Source organism: Panicum virgatum, chromosome 2K (assembly GCF_016808335.1).
Source record: "Panicum virgatum strain AP13 chromosome 2K, P.virgatum_v5, whole genome shotgun sequence".
Classification (NCBI taxonomy): domain Eukaryota; kingdom Viridiplantae; phylum Streptophyta; class Magnoliopsida; order Poales; family Poaceae; genus Panicum; species Panicum virgatum.
This window is the reverse complement of record NC_053137.1, coordinates 63,372,041-63,387,747: the sequence shown is the minus strand read 5'-3', so window position 1 is coordinate 63,387,747 and position 15,707 is coordinate 63,372,041. Positions and strand designations below refer to the sequence as shown.

The 15,707-nt window shown below is 52.4% G+C and overlaps 1 protein-coding gene across 2 annotated transcripts; it reads left to right on the top strand.

Moving 5' to 3' along the window:
• Positions 1–9,808: 9,808 nt before the first annotated feature.
• LOC120694132 (ninja-family protein Os07g0602900-like) lies at positions 9,809–13,509 on the top strand. Of its 2 annotated transcripts, none has more exons than XM_039977306.1 (3): positions 9,809–10,114; positions 11,482–12,077; positions 12,940–13,509. In XM_039977306.1, exons 2-3 carry the CDS (start codon positions 11,555–11,557, stop codon positions 13,365–13,367), a joined length of 951 nt encoding a protein of 316 aa, XP_039833240.1. In that variant the 5' UTR covers positions 9,809–10,114; positions 11,482–11,554; the 3' UTR covers positions 13,368–13,509. The 2 variants fall into 2 exon arrangements, with proteins under 2 accessions (XP_039833240.1, XP_039833237.1); XM_039977303.1 differs by having other exon boundaries at positions 9,809–11,240.
• Positions 13,510–15,707: the final 2,198 nt, after the last annotated feature.

Below are 15,707 nucleotides of genomic sequence, written 5' to 3'. Positions count from 1 at the left end.
GACACCTAAGGTTTCCCAAAGCTTTACCCCAGACTGCCATGGTACTCGCCATCGATCCTATTCCACATCATGTCGTCGCTAGAACTTTTCCCTCCGCCATACTGTCACCACACCAGGGTAATCAACCACTAGCTAAAACATGCTACCTCAACATATCCGCAAGATGTAGACTAATTACCACGAATAGATCTAATCTTACTATGAACATATGGATGCATTACATATGAGAAAGAAAGCATGCATTGAAGTAGACCAAAGTCGAGACAACTAGAATAAAGAGTAGATTGATATCACCATCATGTGTGTACTTACCCCGACGAATGTTGGGGATGACTCTCGAACCCCACCATGGCACAACCTCGGAGGGAGGCCATGGCGGCTAGGGGTGGCCTAAGCCATCTCCAAGGTACCCTCGAAGACTTGCGGCGGCCGTCGTCTCCCTCCGGTCTTAGCCCTAGGTTTTCGTTGAGTTCTGGGTGGATTGGATCCCCGAGTTGAATAAGGTGCGAGCTATTTATAAGCCGAGGAAGCCACCAGTCGAAGGGGAGGCCGAACCGCCTCAGAAACGGGCTAGGCCGGCCGGCCCCATGGGCCTAGGCCGGCCGGCCTACCCCCTTTCGGGCTCGCCTCGGTCTCATCTTTCGCGTGCAGACTCCTCGCATCTTCTAGAGTTTATGTCCTTCACGATTACACCCCTTTGGACGTCGTTATCTTGGAGATATCTTCGAGGAAAGGATAGGATAGGGAATCCTTCCTTAAATCTTCATTTGCTTTGCTTAATCCCGAAGTATCTTGATCTCATCTTCGGGGGCTTGGTCCTTTGAGCTCTCTTGGAGGATGGATGTGCGTGAATGGGCTTCGAATCAACATGGGCTTTGGTCCTCCCTTTGGGCTTTGGCCTTCGTCTTTCTTCGTATTAGCGCTCGATCACGGGCCTCATCATTTCATGCTCCAAAATAGGCCAAAAATCTGCAAAAACGAAGTTCCTCCAAAATATATGTGCAAATGTGAAAATGACCAATAATTAGGCCGGGGTTAGGACGGTTAGTGATTTTGATATTGAATTCATGCCATTATCAAGGATAAACAAGGGATAAAACGGGTACTTAAGGAGCGCCAACAAGCTTCCTCACGTGGATGAGGTATGCCGCAAGCTGGGGATTGTTGCATCTGCAATCCCCTCGGACCTGCTTGATGATTAGTTGAGAGTCCCCCTTCACCAGAAGCTGTCGGACCGCCAGAGACAGGGCTTGTGTCAAGCCAAAGATCAGAGCTTCGTACTCCGGCATGTTGTTGGTGGCCTTGAACTCAAGGTGCACCATGTACTTCAGCTGATCTCCATTCGGGTCGATGAGGACCACACCAGCTCCAGCTCACTTCTTGCGGACGGGCCCATCGAAGAAGAGTATCCTGTGGGGCTCGGTGAAGACTAGTGTCCTGATTTCCGGCTCCGGGGGTCCGGCGTTGCGGTTCGGACCCCCATAATTGCTTGGGGTAGGAGTCCATTCTGCTATGAAATCAGCCAGGATTTGGCTCTTGACTGCATGGCAAGGCTGGAAGTCCAGTTGGGACTCAGCCAACTCTGCTGCCCACTTGGTGATGTTGCCCGTGGCGTTGGAGTTGTGCCGGATCGCTCTTAGTGGGTAAGAGGTCACTACGACAACTCGGTGTGCCTGAAAGTAATAGCGCAGTTTCCTGGACGCAATAAGTATGGCATAGATAAGCTTATGCGTCTCAAGATACCTGGCCTTCGCCTCGTGGAGGACTTCACTGACGTAGTAGACCGGCTTCTGGACGGTCCGGACCCTGGCGACCGGGTCTGGTTCGCCTTTATCCACCACATCAGGTCCTTGGGCCCCCAACGGTTCTGGGTTCCCACTGGGTCGAGGCTCCTCCGGACCCCCTTGTTCGGGGTCCGGACCTTCAGACAGAGGAGTGGCCGCCGGACCCCCATGTCCGGGGTCCGGCTCACCATCCTTGGCCGGGGAGACCCTGGTGTCCCCCTGGCGAGCTTGATCCGTCCTTTTGGCAACCAGCACCATGCTGACCACCTCTGCAAACGCAGCAAGATACAGAAACAACGTCTCACCTGGCCCTGGAGCCACCAATACTGGCAGTGAGGTGAGATGTTGCTTCAGTTCCTGGAAGGCATGTTCAGCCTCTTCGGTCCAAGAGAATGGACCGGACCTCCTCAATAGCTTGAAGAAGGGGAGAGCCCTCTCAGCCAGCCTCGATATGAAGCGGCTAAGAGCGGCGAGAGATCCAGTAAGCTTCTGGACATCCTTGATGCGGCCAGGAGGCCTCATCGCCTCGATTGCCATGATCTTGGCTAGGTTTGCCTCGATGTCTCGATGTGAGACCAGGAAATCCAGCAGCTTCCCTGCCGAGACACCGAAGATGCACTTCTCGGGATTCAGTTTCTTGCGCGTGGTGCGCAGTCGGTCGGAGACGAGGGACATGTCCTCAACTAGTGTTGTCCCTACCTTAGCCTTGACCACAATGTCATCAACATACACCTCAACAATATCTCTAATTAGATTACAGAAGGTTTTGTTCATAGCTCGTACAAACGTGGGTAAGGCATTCCTCAGACCATATGGCATGACAATATAGCAATAAAGCCCATTCACTGTTACAATAGCAGTATGCTTCCTATCTTCTCTAGACATCTGAATCTGGTGGAAACCAGAGTATGCATCTAGGAAAGACAAAAAGTCGCACCCGGAGGTGGAGTCCACGATCTGATCGATACGTGGAAGAGGATAGGGGTCTCTAGGACATGCCTTGTTGAGGCTGGTGTAGTCGATGCACATCCGAAGCTTCCCGTTGGCCTTTGGGACGACGAACGGGTTGGCCAACCACTCGGGATGGTGGACCTCCTCGATGAAGCCAGCATGTAGCAGCTTGCGGACTTCTTCACGGATAAAGTTCTGCCGCTCCACAGACTGTTTCCAAGGCTTCTGGCACACCAGCGTGGCATCGGGGTAGATCCTCAGATGGTGCTCGATCACTTCCCTGGGGATCCCAGGCATTTGTGACGGTTCCCAGGCGAACACATCGACATTTGCATGGAGGAAGGTGATGAGCGCGTCTTCATATTTCTCCTCCAGGTTTCCCGTGATGCGGGTGGTCCTGGAGGAGTCCGCTCCGATCTGCACCGTCTTCACGAGAACATCGTCCGGATCAGACGGCTGAACCCTTGGTGCTTTTGCAGGCGCCCTGGGTTGTGAGGTGGATGGGTCCTCCTCGGAACGTGCAGCCTCTGCCGCCAGAGCATGCAGTCTCTCAACTGCAGCGACGGCAGTGGTGCGGTCACCTCGCACGGTGAGGACACCTGCAGGGGAAGGCATCTTCAGGACCAAATACCTGTAATGAGCAATGGCCATGAAGCGGTAGAGAGCCGGCCGGCCAATGATGGCATTGAACGGGAGGTTCACCTCCACAACATCGAACTAGACGCTCTCTGTGCGGAAGTTCTCCTCGGTCCCGAACGTGACCGGCAAGGTGATGCTCCCCAGAGGGAACACCGGATGTGGGCCCACTCCGGAGAATGGGCAAGAGGGAGTCAGCTTGGACTCCGGGATCTGCAGCTGCTTGAACGCTGCATAGCTGATGACGTTGAGGCCAGCCCCACCGTCAATTAGCACGTGATAGAGTCTGACGTTGGATACGACAGGGGCGGTGACTAGAGGTAGTACACCGGCCCCAGCCATGTTCTCCGGGCAGTCAGACAGCCCGAAAGATATGGTGGTGTTCATCCACCTGTGGTGCGGCGCCGCTTTCGGAACCCCGGCTTCACCGAAAGGACCTCTCGGCGAAGGGTCTTCACGTCCTGACGGGAGACAAGCTCCCCGCTTCTGCCGTACATTATGTACAGTTTCTTGCGGCGCTCCTCGTTGTCGGAGTCGGAGTTGTCGTGGCGGTAAACGCCCTTCAACTCCTTAGTGGGGTATTGGTACCACAGCTCCTTCTCCCCAGCAGCGGTCTCGCTGTCGGAGGCCTTTTCCTTGCCAGGTCGCTGGCGAGGAGGGGGTGAGCCATCCTTGGAGGACTGCTCACGCTGCCCACTGACCCGCTTCGCGAGTTCTGGATCTCGCGGCAGTCAGCGGCGCTGTGGCGAGTAGTGGGATGCATTGGGCATGAACCTCCGCTGCCACCTTGCGGGCGCGGGCGTTTGCCATGCGCATTCTGGCCCCCAGCCGCTGCCGCAGTAGCTGGTGCCGCTACTGCAACGGCTGGACCTCCGGGTTGCGGCTCCCCATGACTCCAGTTCTTGTTCTTCTTCTTCTTGCCACCGCCCTGGGCGGTAGCACCGGAGCCACCAACTTTGGCGTCTCCGTCTTGGGGGACTGAGTGCCATGCGCGGCCCTCAGCGGCCCTGGCACACTTGTCTGCCAGGGAGAAAAGCGTGGTAACGCTTTCCACCTCGTGCGTCACCAGCTTCTCGAGCATCTTCTCATCACGTACCCCCTGACGGAAAGCAGTGATAACCGATGCATCAGAGATACGAGGAATGGTACTCCGTACCTTGGTGAAGCGCGAGATGAATGCCCGGAGCGTCTCTCCGGGTTTCTGCCTCATGGCGTGGAGGTGAGCCTCCACACCATGCTGCTGGTACGCACTGGCGAAGTTCGCTGTGAACCTCGCACAGAGCTCCTCCCAGGACTGAATTGTCCCAGGAGTGAGATTCATGAGCCAAGTCCAGGCTGGCCCAGTCAAGGCTACATGAAAGTAGCTCGCCATGACGGCGTCGTTACCACCAGCTGCTGTGATGGCAGTAACGTACACCTGCAGAAATTCCGACGGGTTAGTGGTACCGTCGTACTTCTCCGGCAGGTGCGGGCGGAACTTGGACGGCCATGCCACCGCGCGGAGGTGCTCCGCCAGCGCAGCGCAGCCCACCCCAGCCACCGGGGTGCCCGCCTGTATCCGGGCATTCACCGGAGGCTTGGGTGCTGCCACGTCCAAGTCGGCGTTGAGCTTGCGGCCCTCAATGTTGAGATGGCACTCTCGCGCCCTTCTAACGGTGATGCGGGCGTCCTCACCCGCGCGCCTGCGGTTGAGCTCCGCCCGCAGGTCTTCTGTCCATGCACCCCTCACTGTGGGGGAGCGCACGGAGGCCGACGCACCGCCCTGGCGCCGGTGGTAGGGTACCACCGCATTGCCAGGCGGAGGTCGTTGCCCAGTCCTTGCGGAACTGGGGGAGGCCTGAGCCAGATGGAGGAGACGGTCAACGTCATCCCGCCACTGCCTCAGGGGGTCTGGCGAGGCTGCAATAGCCGGAGGGTTGCGAAGCAACTCCCTAGCCGCCGCCAGTGCTCCGCCGCTCGCAGCTTGTGAGGGTGCCCTTGACGGGCGCCCTGACTCTTACCGACATGCAGCGCGCGCCGCCGCCGACGGTGGCTGCTCCACAGGCACGGTTGCCCCTGGAGCAGGAAGGCGAGAGGTGTGTGGCGCGGAGGACGCCACACCCTCGGTCATCTCCATGTCGTCCACCCAAACCATGGAGACGAGCAAGAGATGAAACGAAAACAGCCACTCCCCTACCTGGCGCGCCAAATGTCGTGGTGTGGTAAACCACAGCCGGGTGGCGGAATGCACCCGCCTAAGCCCAGAGGGTGAGTACTCGGGAGTTAGCTAGGACTAGTTCGATCTCTTGAAAGAACACGATGAACACAGCCGGGTTAGAGTGGTTCGGGCCGCCGGAGCGTAATATCCTACGTCCACTGTGTGCTGTATTGCTTGAGTCTGGGAGAGCGTGAGAGCTTGGAAAGAAAGAATGTCCCCGTGCGGCGAGCGCCTCCCTTTTATATCTCAAGGGAGGCGCGTACATGGCCGTTGGGACCCCGACAGATGGGCCCAATGATGCAGTATAAAATAACATATTGTTCATACATTATGGCGTTACAGGCGAAGGAGATCTCATCCCTGGATTCCTTGCCTGCCCACAGGAATCCTCCGTCCAACATATCCAGGCGCTGTCTTGTCGAAACGGCGCCAGGCGTAGCTTGCGGCGTCGCCTGCAGTGTAGCTGAACAGGCCGTGTAGCTTGCGGCGTAGGCGGCATGACGGAAAAGTGCCGTGCCGTCGTATCCAATTAATGCGACAGACGGGCTCTGCGCGGCTACGGCGCAGGCGGCTGCACTGTGTTCCTCGGTAATACGCGGTCTACAGTGAGGCCTGACAAAGGCTGCCCCTCGTACCGCGGCGGCAGAGCACGCCTCAACAACCCGCATTGAATGCGGTGAGTGGACGAGTCCTCCAGCGGAAGACCCACGCCCGTGCCCGCGCCTGCGGGACACGTGGCAGCTCTGGACCCCCCCGGCGGTATGTTGGTTCTTCGCGCGTGGGAGGTCTGGATGGACGCGGGAGGTCCCGGACCCCTAAGGGGGGGGGGGGGGGGTCCGCGCCTTCGGCTGTTGGTTCGGAGCTTCCCTTCCTCAGGGGCACGTGGCGTCACTGGACCCGTCTCAGAGCGGGGAGCGGGTCCGGGGCCGTTGGCCCGGTGAGGTCAGAGCTTGACCCGTGGGGCCCGGCTGCTCCGCCCCTTATGGCGTATTTACGGATCACTACGCGAGTCCTCACTTACTGCAGTAAGAGTGGGTATCCCTGCTACAGGGTATCGACAACTTTTCATTTATATTGTAATGAGATTCGTCCAATTAAAGCAATGTCAGGTACCAGGAAACTATTATGTATAGAAAGGTATGGAGCCAATCAAATACTCAAGTAGATTCTATTTTTCTAATTCCAATGCATTTGTATTTATTAAAGATCTGGAAAATAAATAAACATCTCGATTGCAATCACAAACTGCCATAATTAATTAGGGGTAACAAGGTCATTTCTCACTGCTAGTAACATGTCCGAAATTTTCTAAACGAATAGTCTTTATGAGATACAGGCAGTACCAACCTTCTTGCATATAACCTTTACAGCCCTTTTTTCATTGTCAATATTTTAAATAGCTAATATTTAAGCCCTTAAACCCTAAGCATAAGTCAATATAATATCACATTATGTTAGTATAGCTTAACAATAGCTCAGCTAAACTGTGTTTGTATCCATAGAACAAACAATTATGTTGATTTGAGTTTTAAAAATACAAAAAATACCTAACAAATAATTATGTATACTATAGTGTTAAGCTAACATCAAAGCGTCTAACATTTTTTCTTTTTCAATATCCTAGCCTGCATATTTGACATTATAGATTGAGAGAACATAAGTATTGCCTGGCAGCAGAAAATCCGGTCCTCCACCGCCGGGGGACCACCCACTTGTGCGCGGGGCCCGCACCGGGGGACAGCGAGGCTCTATCGTTGCCGTCCGTTCGGCCCTGCGCCGGCGCAGTTCGACACGTGGATGCGGCGCGCCAGTACGTCGCCGGCACCCTACCAGGAGTGACGTGTCTCCCTCCAACAGCAGGCGTCGCGACGCCGCTGCTATCCCCTTGTTCTGCAGCCCCCTGTATACCATCGCACACATCATCACCACGTCCCCCAACCGCCATGCCACAGCCCGCCCACCGATTTTCTGGGCCCGGCACATTTCCGGACCCACGTGTCATGGATCGTGACTAGTTTGTTTAGCCGTGGGTGTATCCCCAGAAGCACCACATGCCAACTCCCAACCGCACAACACCCGGCAGCCCGCCCACCGATCTGCTGGCCCGACACACCAACGGACCCGCGTGTCATGGAACGTGGACCAGGCTTGCAGGAGACGCGCGGCTATCCCCGGCTGCCCCTCACGCCACCTCCCTCCTAGTCCTAGCCGCACGGCAGCGCCGCGCAGCCCAACCCCACCGCGACCACCCATGGGCCCCGTGACGCCCCTGGCCCCACGCGTCATGAGACCCGGGCTGGGCTGCGGCGTCCCGCGCGAGGGCCTGCCTGCCGACCAGAAATCCTATACATCTTCCGAATTTTTTTTATTCTTTACCTTCCAATGTTTGAGATTCATACAAATTATCTCAATTGTTGGATTTTCTCAACCTTAACTCTCTTCCTCCTCCGAATCTCTTTCTCACCATGCGCTGCCGCCGCGTCTGACCCCACGCAGTGCCGCCACGTCGCACGCGGCGCGCGGCTAGCAGGCGCAGCAGCACCGCGCTACTGCCGCACGCTGCCGCTGCTGCGTTCTTCTGCTGCCGCAACCGCAGCTGCTGCGCTGCGCGTCGCGCCTCGCCTAGCCCACGCACGCTGACGCCGGATAAGAAATACCCAGCTCGCCGGAGAAAAAACCTTCAATATTTTCATTTCGCCATTTTCAACATTTTATGTTTTTAGTTTCAACATTTTGGAAGCCAAATATTGAACATGTTTAACTAAATGTTAAATTAGTTCTACTAAAACATTAAATATATTTGTAGCAGATAATTAGATTAAAATGAACTTTAAAAGTTAATGTCTTATCTAACTTCCACAAGATTGATAGGAGCTCAAGATGGAATGGGCCGACCTGGCCCTAGCTTTGGACCCGGCCCCATGGCCTCGATGCCAATTCTAGGGGTCATGGGTCGACCTATTTCTCCTAGCTGATATGGCCTTGATGGCCCATTAGGTATTATGGGCCGACCCAAATATTTTTTCTATAATTCTAAACCATGAATACTATGAATATTTTTTAAAAAGATAAAATTCAAAATTAACATATATCACAATAATATGTTAAGATTGTTAGCAATGCATTAAATTAAATATATTTACTAGCGGTTTATGATTTTAATTTTATCCATTTTTACATCAAACGTATGATATTTCTCACTATATTTTAAAGTATATAGAATCTAACAACTTATAACCAGTTGTATTTATTCAAAAGAATAAAGAAAACTAATAAATTAAATAAAAAATTATTAATATAATAAGTGGATCGACCCATAATACCGATCGAGTCAATAAGTACCGGTTCTATTGACCCATTTTGAAATTTAAAATCGGCTTCTATAATCTATTAGCTCTATTTTTATGGATCGAACCAACTACGTCGACCCGACCCATCTCCCTCCATAATAGGAGCCCCCTGCGACCTGGCAAGTTGGCCTCGGGGGCAGTGAGCTGTCGTGGGGCCCGCGCACGCGGGGCTGCGTCGCGGCACGTGGCGAGCGATGCGGCACCCCCGCGCACACACGTACCCCCCTCGTCGTACCCGCGCGGGCCCCGCGGGTTTAAACCGGATGCCAGGGACGTGTCGCTGCTGCGTAGGACCCCCGCGCGACACGTGTGGGCCCCGGCGCCGCGGCAAGTTGCAGCTGTTTCGTTCGGTGCCAGTTGCAGGCTATAGCCCGTATAGCCTGCCTGCCTGCGCCTAGGGGTGTGGTCCCTCAGAGCCGCCTCTCGTGTAGCCCAGCCGCTAGTCGAGCCGAGCCGAGCCGGTCAGTTGAGTAAACGGGTCTACCTGGATTTTATTTCCACACTATCATTTGAACGCCCCCTGTTATGGAGTTAATGGTACCATGTTCTTACTACAACTTAGATTTACTCTATAATCCACAATGAGTCTTTTAATATTTAGACAATAAATTTTATAGTTTTCCCAAGAACGACTAATTTGCTATGTGATACATTGTGTTAACAAAAGTAAACATTACAATGCGAGAGCCGAGCCAGTGAAGCCACTTTTTTCTCATCGCCTCTGATTTCACGACTTTACAGTAAGAAGTCGACTTAGGAAGACTCGTCGAGAAATAACTTATATCAATGACGTAAGGGCTTACGTATTGTTCTGAGAAAACGTCACGGCTTACGCAATTTGTGTTGTCCGTTTGCATTTCATTTTGCTATTTATACTGTTATGTCTCCTCCATCCTCAAACCATTCGCTACACATACAAATCTCACTAACCTCCTACTCCATCCTCAAACCATTCGCTACATCTTCAAATATCGCTAACCTTCTATATCTTTCCATGGCAACCTATCAATAATGATAGTTTTTTTTTTGGCTATTCAGCCTTCATATTTGGTAGATCATCGAATTATCATGAGATACTTTTTTTTGAAAGTCGACAGAGATCTGTAAATCGATTAATGGAGTCCTTGTATGTTCTTACTCAAAGGCCACCTCCATGGCCCTCCTACTCAAGTAGGCGCATAATTGCTCTATCTTCGGTATGTCAAACATATTCTCTTTTATCCTTAATAAGTTATTTTGATTTTTGCTTGATGAAGTTAGATTAACCTATTTTCATCATAATATTTTTCTAGCTACATGTTGTGTTGTTCTTATTGGTGACTACGGCTCATTTTACCCCCATAATAAACAGATTTACTACCTCACCATCTTCCATATGGATATGCATATTTTTAATAATCCCACCAGGCTTCATCAGATTTTCTAGCCAGTTCCTTTTACAATTTTTTTTTACAATTTTATTAAAAAGTTATGTGAATTGTTTCAATAACATCCTCTTCTTATCTGGCAATCGTTAGCACTAAGTTATGTGGAGTATTAGGTGAATATGAACCAAATATGTAGCGGAGTAACTTTTACACCTGGAAGCATGGAAGCATCAACCTCCTCGGAAAGACCACTTCTTTCCACGATTCTCAGAGCATCAACGGTTCTCAATCCCCAAAAATTCAGCGAGAAAGAAACATCAATAATGAATTACAATTCTTTGGGTGAAAAAGCTCCAGCAGCACCAGATTTTTCGTCAACAAAAAAAAACCTTTCCCACGTGCCATGGTTACTGCGCGTTAATTAATTTGCCTCATTTTTATCAGCAGTATTCATAGAGTTTCTTTTGTGTTAATTTTCTTATTTAGCTCGACTAGAGGGATGTTATTTGCTTAGCACTGCGCGGGCGATATTTTCCGAGCCGCCTTGAAAAACCGGAGCCCGAGTGCCCGACAGAGGAATCCTCCCGAACCGTGTCAGGCCCAACGTCCCACCGCGCCGTCGACACGTCACGCTATTTCCGGCCCCCACCGCAGCGCGCCGGAGCCGAGCCGCGCAAGCCCCTGTCCCGGCTCGGCTCGTGGCGGCCCAACACGTGTCCGCGTTGTCCGACACGTGGCGCGCCGCCGCGCGCTCGTAGTCCCATCCCACGAGCCTCCACCTCGCTCCCCCTACAAAACCATTTTCCGCTCCCTATTTCCGGCGAAAAAAAAATCGGCGAAAACCACCTCCCTTTTGTTCTAGCGGGGGCACACCAGTACACCACCGAGGTCGCCTCTGCTCTCCATCCGCTTCGGCTCGCCTCCTCCTCCTCCTATCCATCCTGTTCCGCTCACGGTGAGGGATCTGGTCTCTCGAATTCCGCTTCGTTTCGCTGCGTGCGTGCTCCGCTCTTCTCCCGATTTCACGGCGTGGGATTCGGGGCAGACGGGGCGCCGTTCGCTGCTTGCTGCAATGCTACGTGCTTGGGGCGTGGATTCTGTGCTGGCGGGGGATGGGTTTTTTGAGGAAAAATCTGGTGCTGTTTGGTGCTTGGCTGAGCCCGGAAGAGCGTAATCGGTTGCTGTGTTCTCTGTAGCTGAATTTTTGGGCATTGAGAAGCGTTCTTCCTCGGTGAATCCGTTGGAGGAATCGTTGGTCGGCGGTGACGCATGGCGTCGAGGGATTTCCTGGGCGGGTTCGGACGGGAGGGAGGAGCACCCGCTGCAGCCGGCGGGAGCGCAGCGACCGCCGAGTCGGACGAGATCGAGCTCAGCCTCGGCCTGTCCCTCGGCGGCTGCTTCGGCGCCGACCCGGCGCAGGACGCGAAGAAGCCGTGCCTCGTCCGGTCCTCCTCCATCCCCTCGATCTGCTCGCTGCCCGGAGGCTTCACCTCCGGCGAGGAACCCGCCGCCGTCACGGCACCGCCGTCCGACCTGCTCCGCACGTCCTCGCTCCCCAGCGAGTACACGGAGGATCGGCTCCGTCGCCGCGCGATGCAGAGCCAGCGGCGGCTCGAGGCCAAGCGCAAGCGCCTCGAGCGCCGGAACTCCATGAGCTCCGGCAGGTCCGCCACAAGCACAAGCACCGGTGCCGGCCGCGACGAAGCCCCGGAGCAGGCGGTGCCCAGCGGCTTCCAGCTCAGGCGCACGGTCGCCTTGCAGGGGACCACCTCGTCCACCGCGCCGGAGCAAGGTATGACTGACAGCATGCTAATAAATCTCCGCTGTTTTATCGCTCGTGCTGAATACGATTATCCATCCCATTTCGTTGTCTTGTTTGCGGCTTCTTTCTTGATGATGCATGGGCATGTTTTGTTGCGTTGGGTCGTTTAGGTACGAGATGCATGAGCAGAGAGATCTTTACTACTAGCTGATAGCTGAAGCAGGTGTCATAAGACATGGATCTTTACTTTAGCTCTTGGTTTGTGAGTTCGTTTGCTATTCTGATGACTTGTAGTTGCGATGTGTTCATTACCTGTTCATGATGATCCCCCTGTTTAGGAGTAGCCATTTTGTTACTGATGCTGGATTTGCGATACGGACACGCATAGCGTAGCTGAAAGAAGTGGTGTCAGGGATGGATGGCATGATCTTCAGGTCGTAGGAATTTTCCGTGTCATGTCCAAGTCATCTGGTTTCATCGGTTTGGGAAGATTGTTCGAGACGTCAGCTCTCATGCCTTGAGACATCAGCTCTCATGCTTCGATTGCTGTCAGTTACAGAATTCTTTGATGCGCAGGGCAATTTACAGTTAATTAGCATCTGCAATGATAGCCAAGTAGATTCATTAGGTAGCCATAAGTATGATTGTGGGGTTAATCATTGTATGGGCTGGTGTCAGTGTATGTACTACCCTACTACCTTTAAGCATTGTCCATTAGAGTACAGTAAAGTTTAGTATGATGGAGCAGTAAAGTTTAGTATGATGGAACATCACGTTCGTATATATATTCAAACACTGGCATAAGAGTTCTTCTCGTCGGTCGTCACAGGCAATGCAGGTTTTTATCTCAGTTAAATTTGAAAGTTTGTGCCTCGATCTGTTCTTGACGCAGGGGGTGGAGCTCCATCGCATAGCCCTCCCGCGCCGAACACATCCTCGGACAACACCAGCAGTGGACAGAGCAGCTCCAGACCCTCAACGGCGTCAGGAACAGGGAGGCCATCCAACGGCACCACCGGGCGCGAGCAGCCGCTGCGGACCCTCCGGTCGCTGACGATGCGGACGGCGAGCACCGGCGACCTCCGCAACAGCATGGTGGAGGACATGCCGATGGTCTCCTACAAGGCGGAGGGGCCCAGCGGCCGCAAGACCGACGGCTTCCTGTACAAGTACAGGAAAGGCGAGGAGGTCAGGATAGTTTGCGTCTGCCACGGCAACTTCCTGACGCCGGCGGAGTTCGTGAGGCACGCCGGCGGCGGCGACGTCACGAACCCGCTAAGGCATATCGTCGTTAACCCGCAGCAGTCGGTGTTCTTGTGATCGTGGCGCGCGTGCCGCCGGTACAAGCAAATTTAACGGAGGCGAGGAAGCAGGGCCCGTTTGGATGACACTAGCACAACTAGCACAAAAATAAATCTTGCCTGCATGAAGCATTAAACGAAGTTTGTTTGTAAATTTTTTTTACGGATGGGTGTAACTTTTCGCGACGAATCTAATGATGGTAATTAATCGATGATTGACTACAATGAAGCTACAGTAACTGATTTCTAATCGTACGGTCAAAGGTCTTATTAGATTCGTTTCGCGAAGTAGTGTAGGGGTTGTGGAGTTAGTTTTGCAAACTGTTTTTATTTAATATTTTTAATTATTGGTCAAAGTTTGTGCTACTCATGTTACTCCATTTAATATTTTTAATTATTGGTCAAAGTTTGTGCTACTCATGTTACTGAAGTAACCAAACACGACCCAGACAGAAGCAGAAGCTTAAACTCCTGCAGGAGGCAGGCAGAAACTCTTGACCAGTAGGCAGAAGCAGAAGCTTAAACTTTTTGAGGAGCAGGCGGAAGCAGAAGCTTAAAACTTTTTGAGGAGCAGACAGAAGCAGAAGCTTACACATGTTTTTCTTTTTTGTTTCTTGGTAATCATATGATTAGTTAATTGTTATGTTAGCGAGCTGGATACTGCTGTATCTTGTAAGTTAAGAGTGAGCAAATTGGGAGGGTTTCGTGAGGTTAACAAGTTATGAAATGGACGCTGGCCACAGTAGAGGGCTTGAGGCTCACCTGGCTTCCTGTCGCTGTGCAGTTTCTCACTTTCACTTTCACATCGTCGTCGAAGAGCTGCAGGAGACTGGGAGGTGGGAGAGCGACGGAAATGACCACTCTGTCCCTGTGAATCGTACTACTGGGAGGTGGCAGGCCTCCATGATTGCTGTTGGACGACGCAACCACGGAAAGGATGATCCGTTGCCGTTCCCAACAAGTGGAGGTGACATCACCCCAGCCGTTGATTCTCCGACACGCCGGTCACCGGCGTCGTCGTCATCGCTCCGGCGACGATATTTCTCAGCCGGCCGAAGGGACGCGAAGGTCGGACGCGTGGCCGAGCCAGCTCTGATGCGGCCATCTTGGGCCCCAGTGTTGTGTGGTGTTGTCTGACAGGCCCATAGCCCAAAACTCACTCCGTGGGCGACTCCTAGGCCCAACACGTCTCTCCCTCCCCTCAGATTCCTATCTATCTTCCGGAAGAAAATTATTGAACTAATTTTCTAATGTTTGAGATTGATGCGAGACGAACTGACGTACAAGATCGAAGCTGCGGGAGAATAGCGTGGAGCGTGCAGGCGGGTTTCCAGGTGGAGCTGAACACGTGGCCACGGGTGGATGGCTGCTAGGCAAGGTGGACGGAGAGATTCCTTTATGACTCTGAGACTTTAATCTTATTTTTCTTGCAAACCGTAAATGCATTTTGTATTCCGTTTGAAGCATGGTGTCATTGAAAATTTATGCAACAAAACAAGATCCAATATGAATACATTATGATATTTTTTTTCTTTTTTAACAGATCAACTTTCAAACTACACTCTATCAACATTTTAATATACATCTTCAACATTTTGAATATACACTGTCAACATTTCCATATGAAATGTTGAACTAGTTTATCAAAAATGTTGAACTAAGTTTATACAAATAATGAACCAACTCTTTTAAGATATTGACAATATTAGATTAATATTTTAAATATATTAGTCACGAAACCTATAATAAAAATAATAATTTATTGACACAACAAGAAGAAAAAAGAAAAATGAAACGTATCTTCCACCTAATGATTGCACGTTAGGAGTTCATCTAGTGATTGCACGTTAGCAGAGAAGAATGAAAAGACTAAAGAGCTACCCTAGCATTCCTGTACACGGATCCCATCTGCACGCGGCTGGCTGAACAGGACCTCTTTTGCTGCTCCTGCTTGCTAATGGTGCTTTGAGCGTGGAAAGAATTGTGGTCCGTGAACTTATTAGATGGACCGCTATTGGATTATAGATGGATGAGTTAACAATCTACCAGAAGATAGATACGAGCACCCCCCCCCCCCCCCCCCGGCGCGCTGAATCCTCTTCCGTACTGCGATGCTAATCTCATGGAAGACACTGCAATCTCCAACAAACACCGCAACGGATTATGGAGGATTAGCCTAAATCCCGCTGGAATATTCCTCGCGCCGCAACGCCTCTGCGTATATAGCGCTCGCCGTTGCGGCAGTCCCGTCCAGCCAGAGTCCACCTCCTCCACCCTCACCCAAGCCGGCGGCGGCGGCGGCGGCAGACATCGCGCCGGCGGAAATGGCAGCCCCCCGTACGTGCGCTTGCCCGGCCGA

Bases quoted from the DNA above. Each gene is read 5' to 3' on its own strand.
- LOC120694132 (XM_039977306.1), top strand. From the start codon at position 11,555: ATGGCGTCGAGGGATTTCCTGGGCGGGTTCGGACGGGAGGGAGGAGCA. The intron at 12,078-12,939 runs GTATGACTGACA...TTCTTGACGCAG, and splicing joins GTCCACCGCGCCGGAGCAAG to GGGGTGGAGCTCCATCGCAT.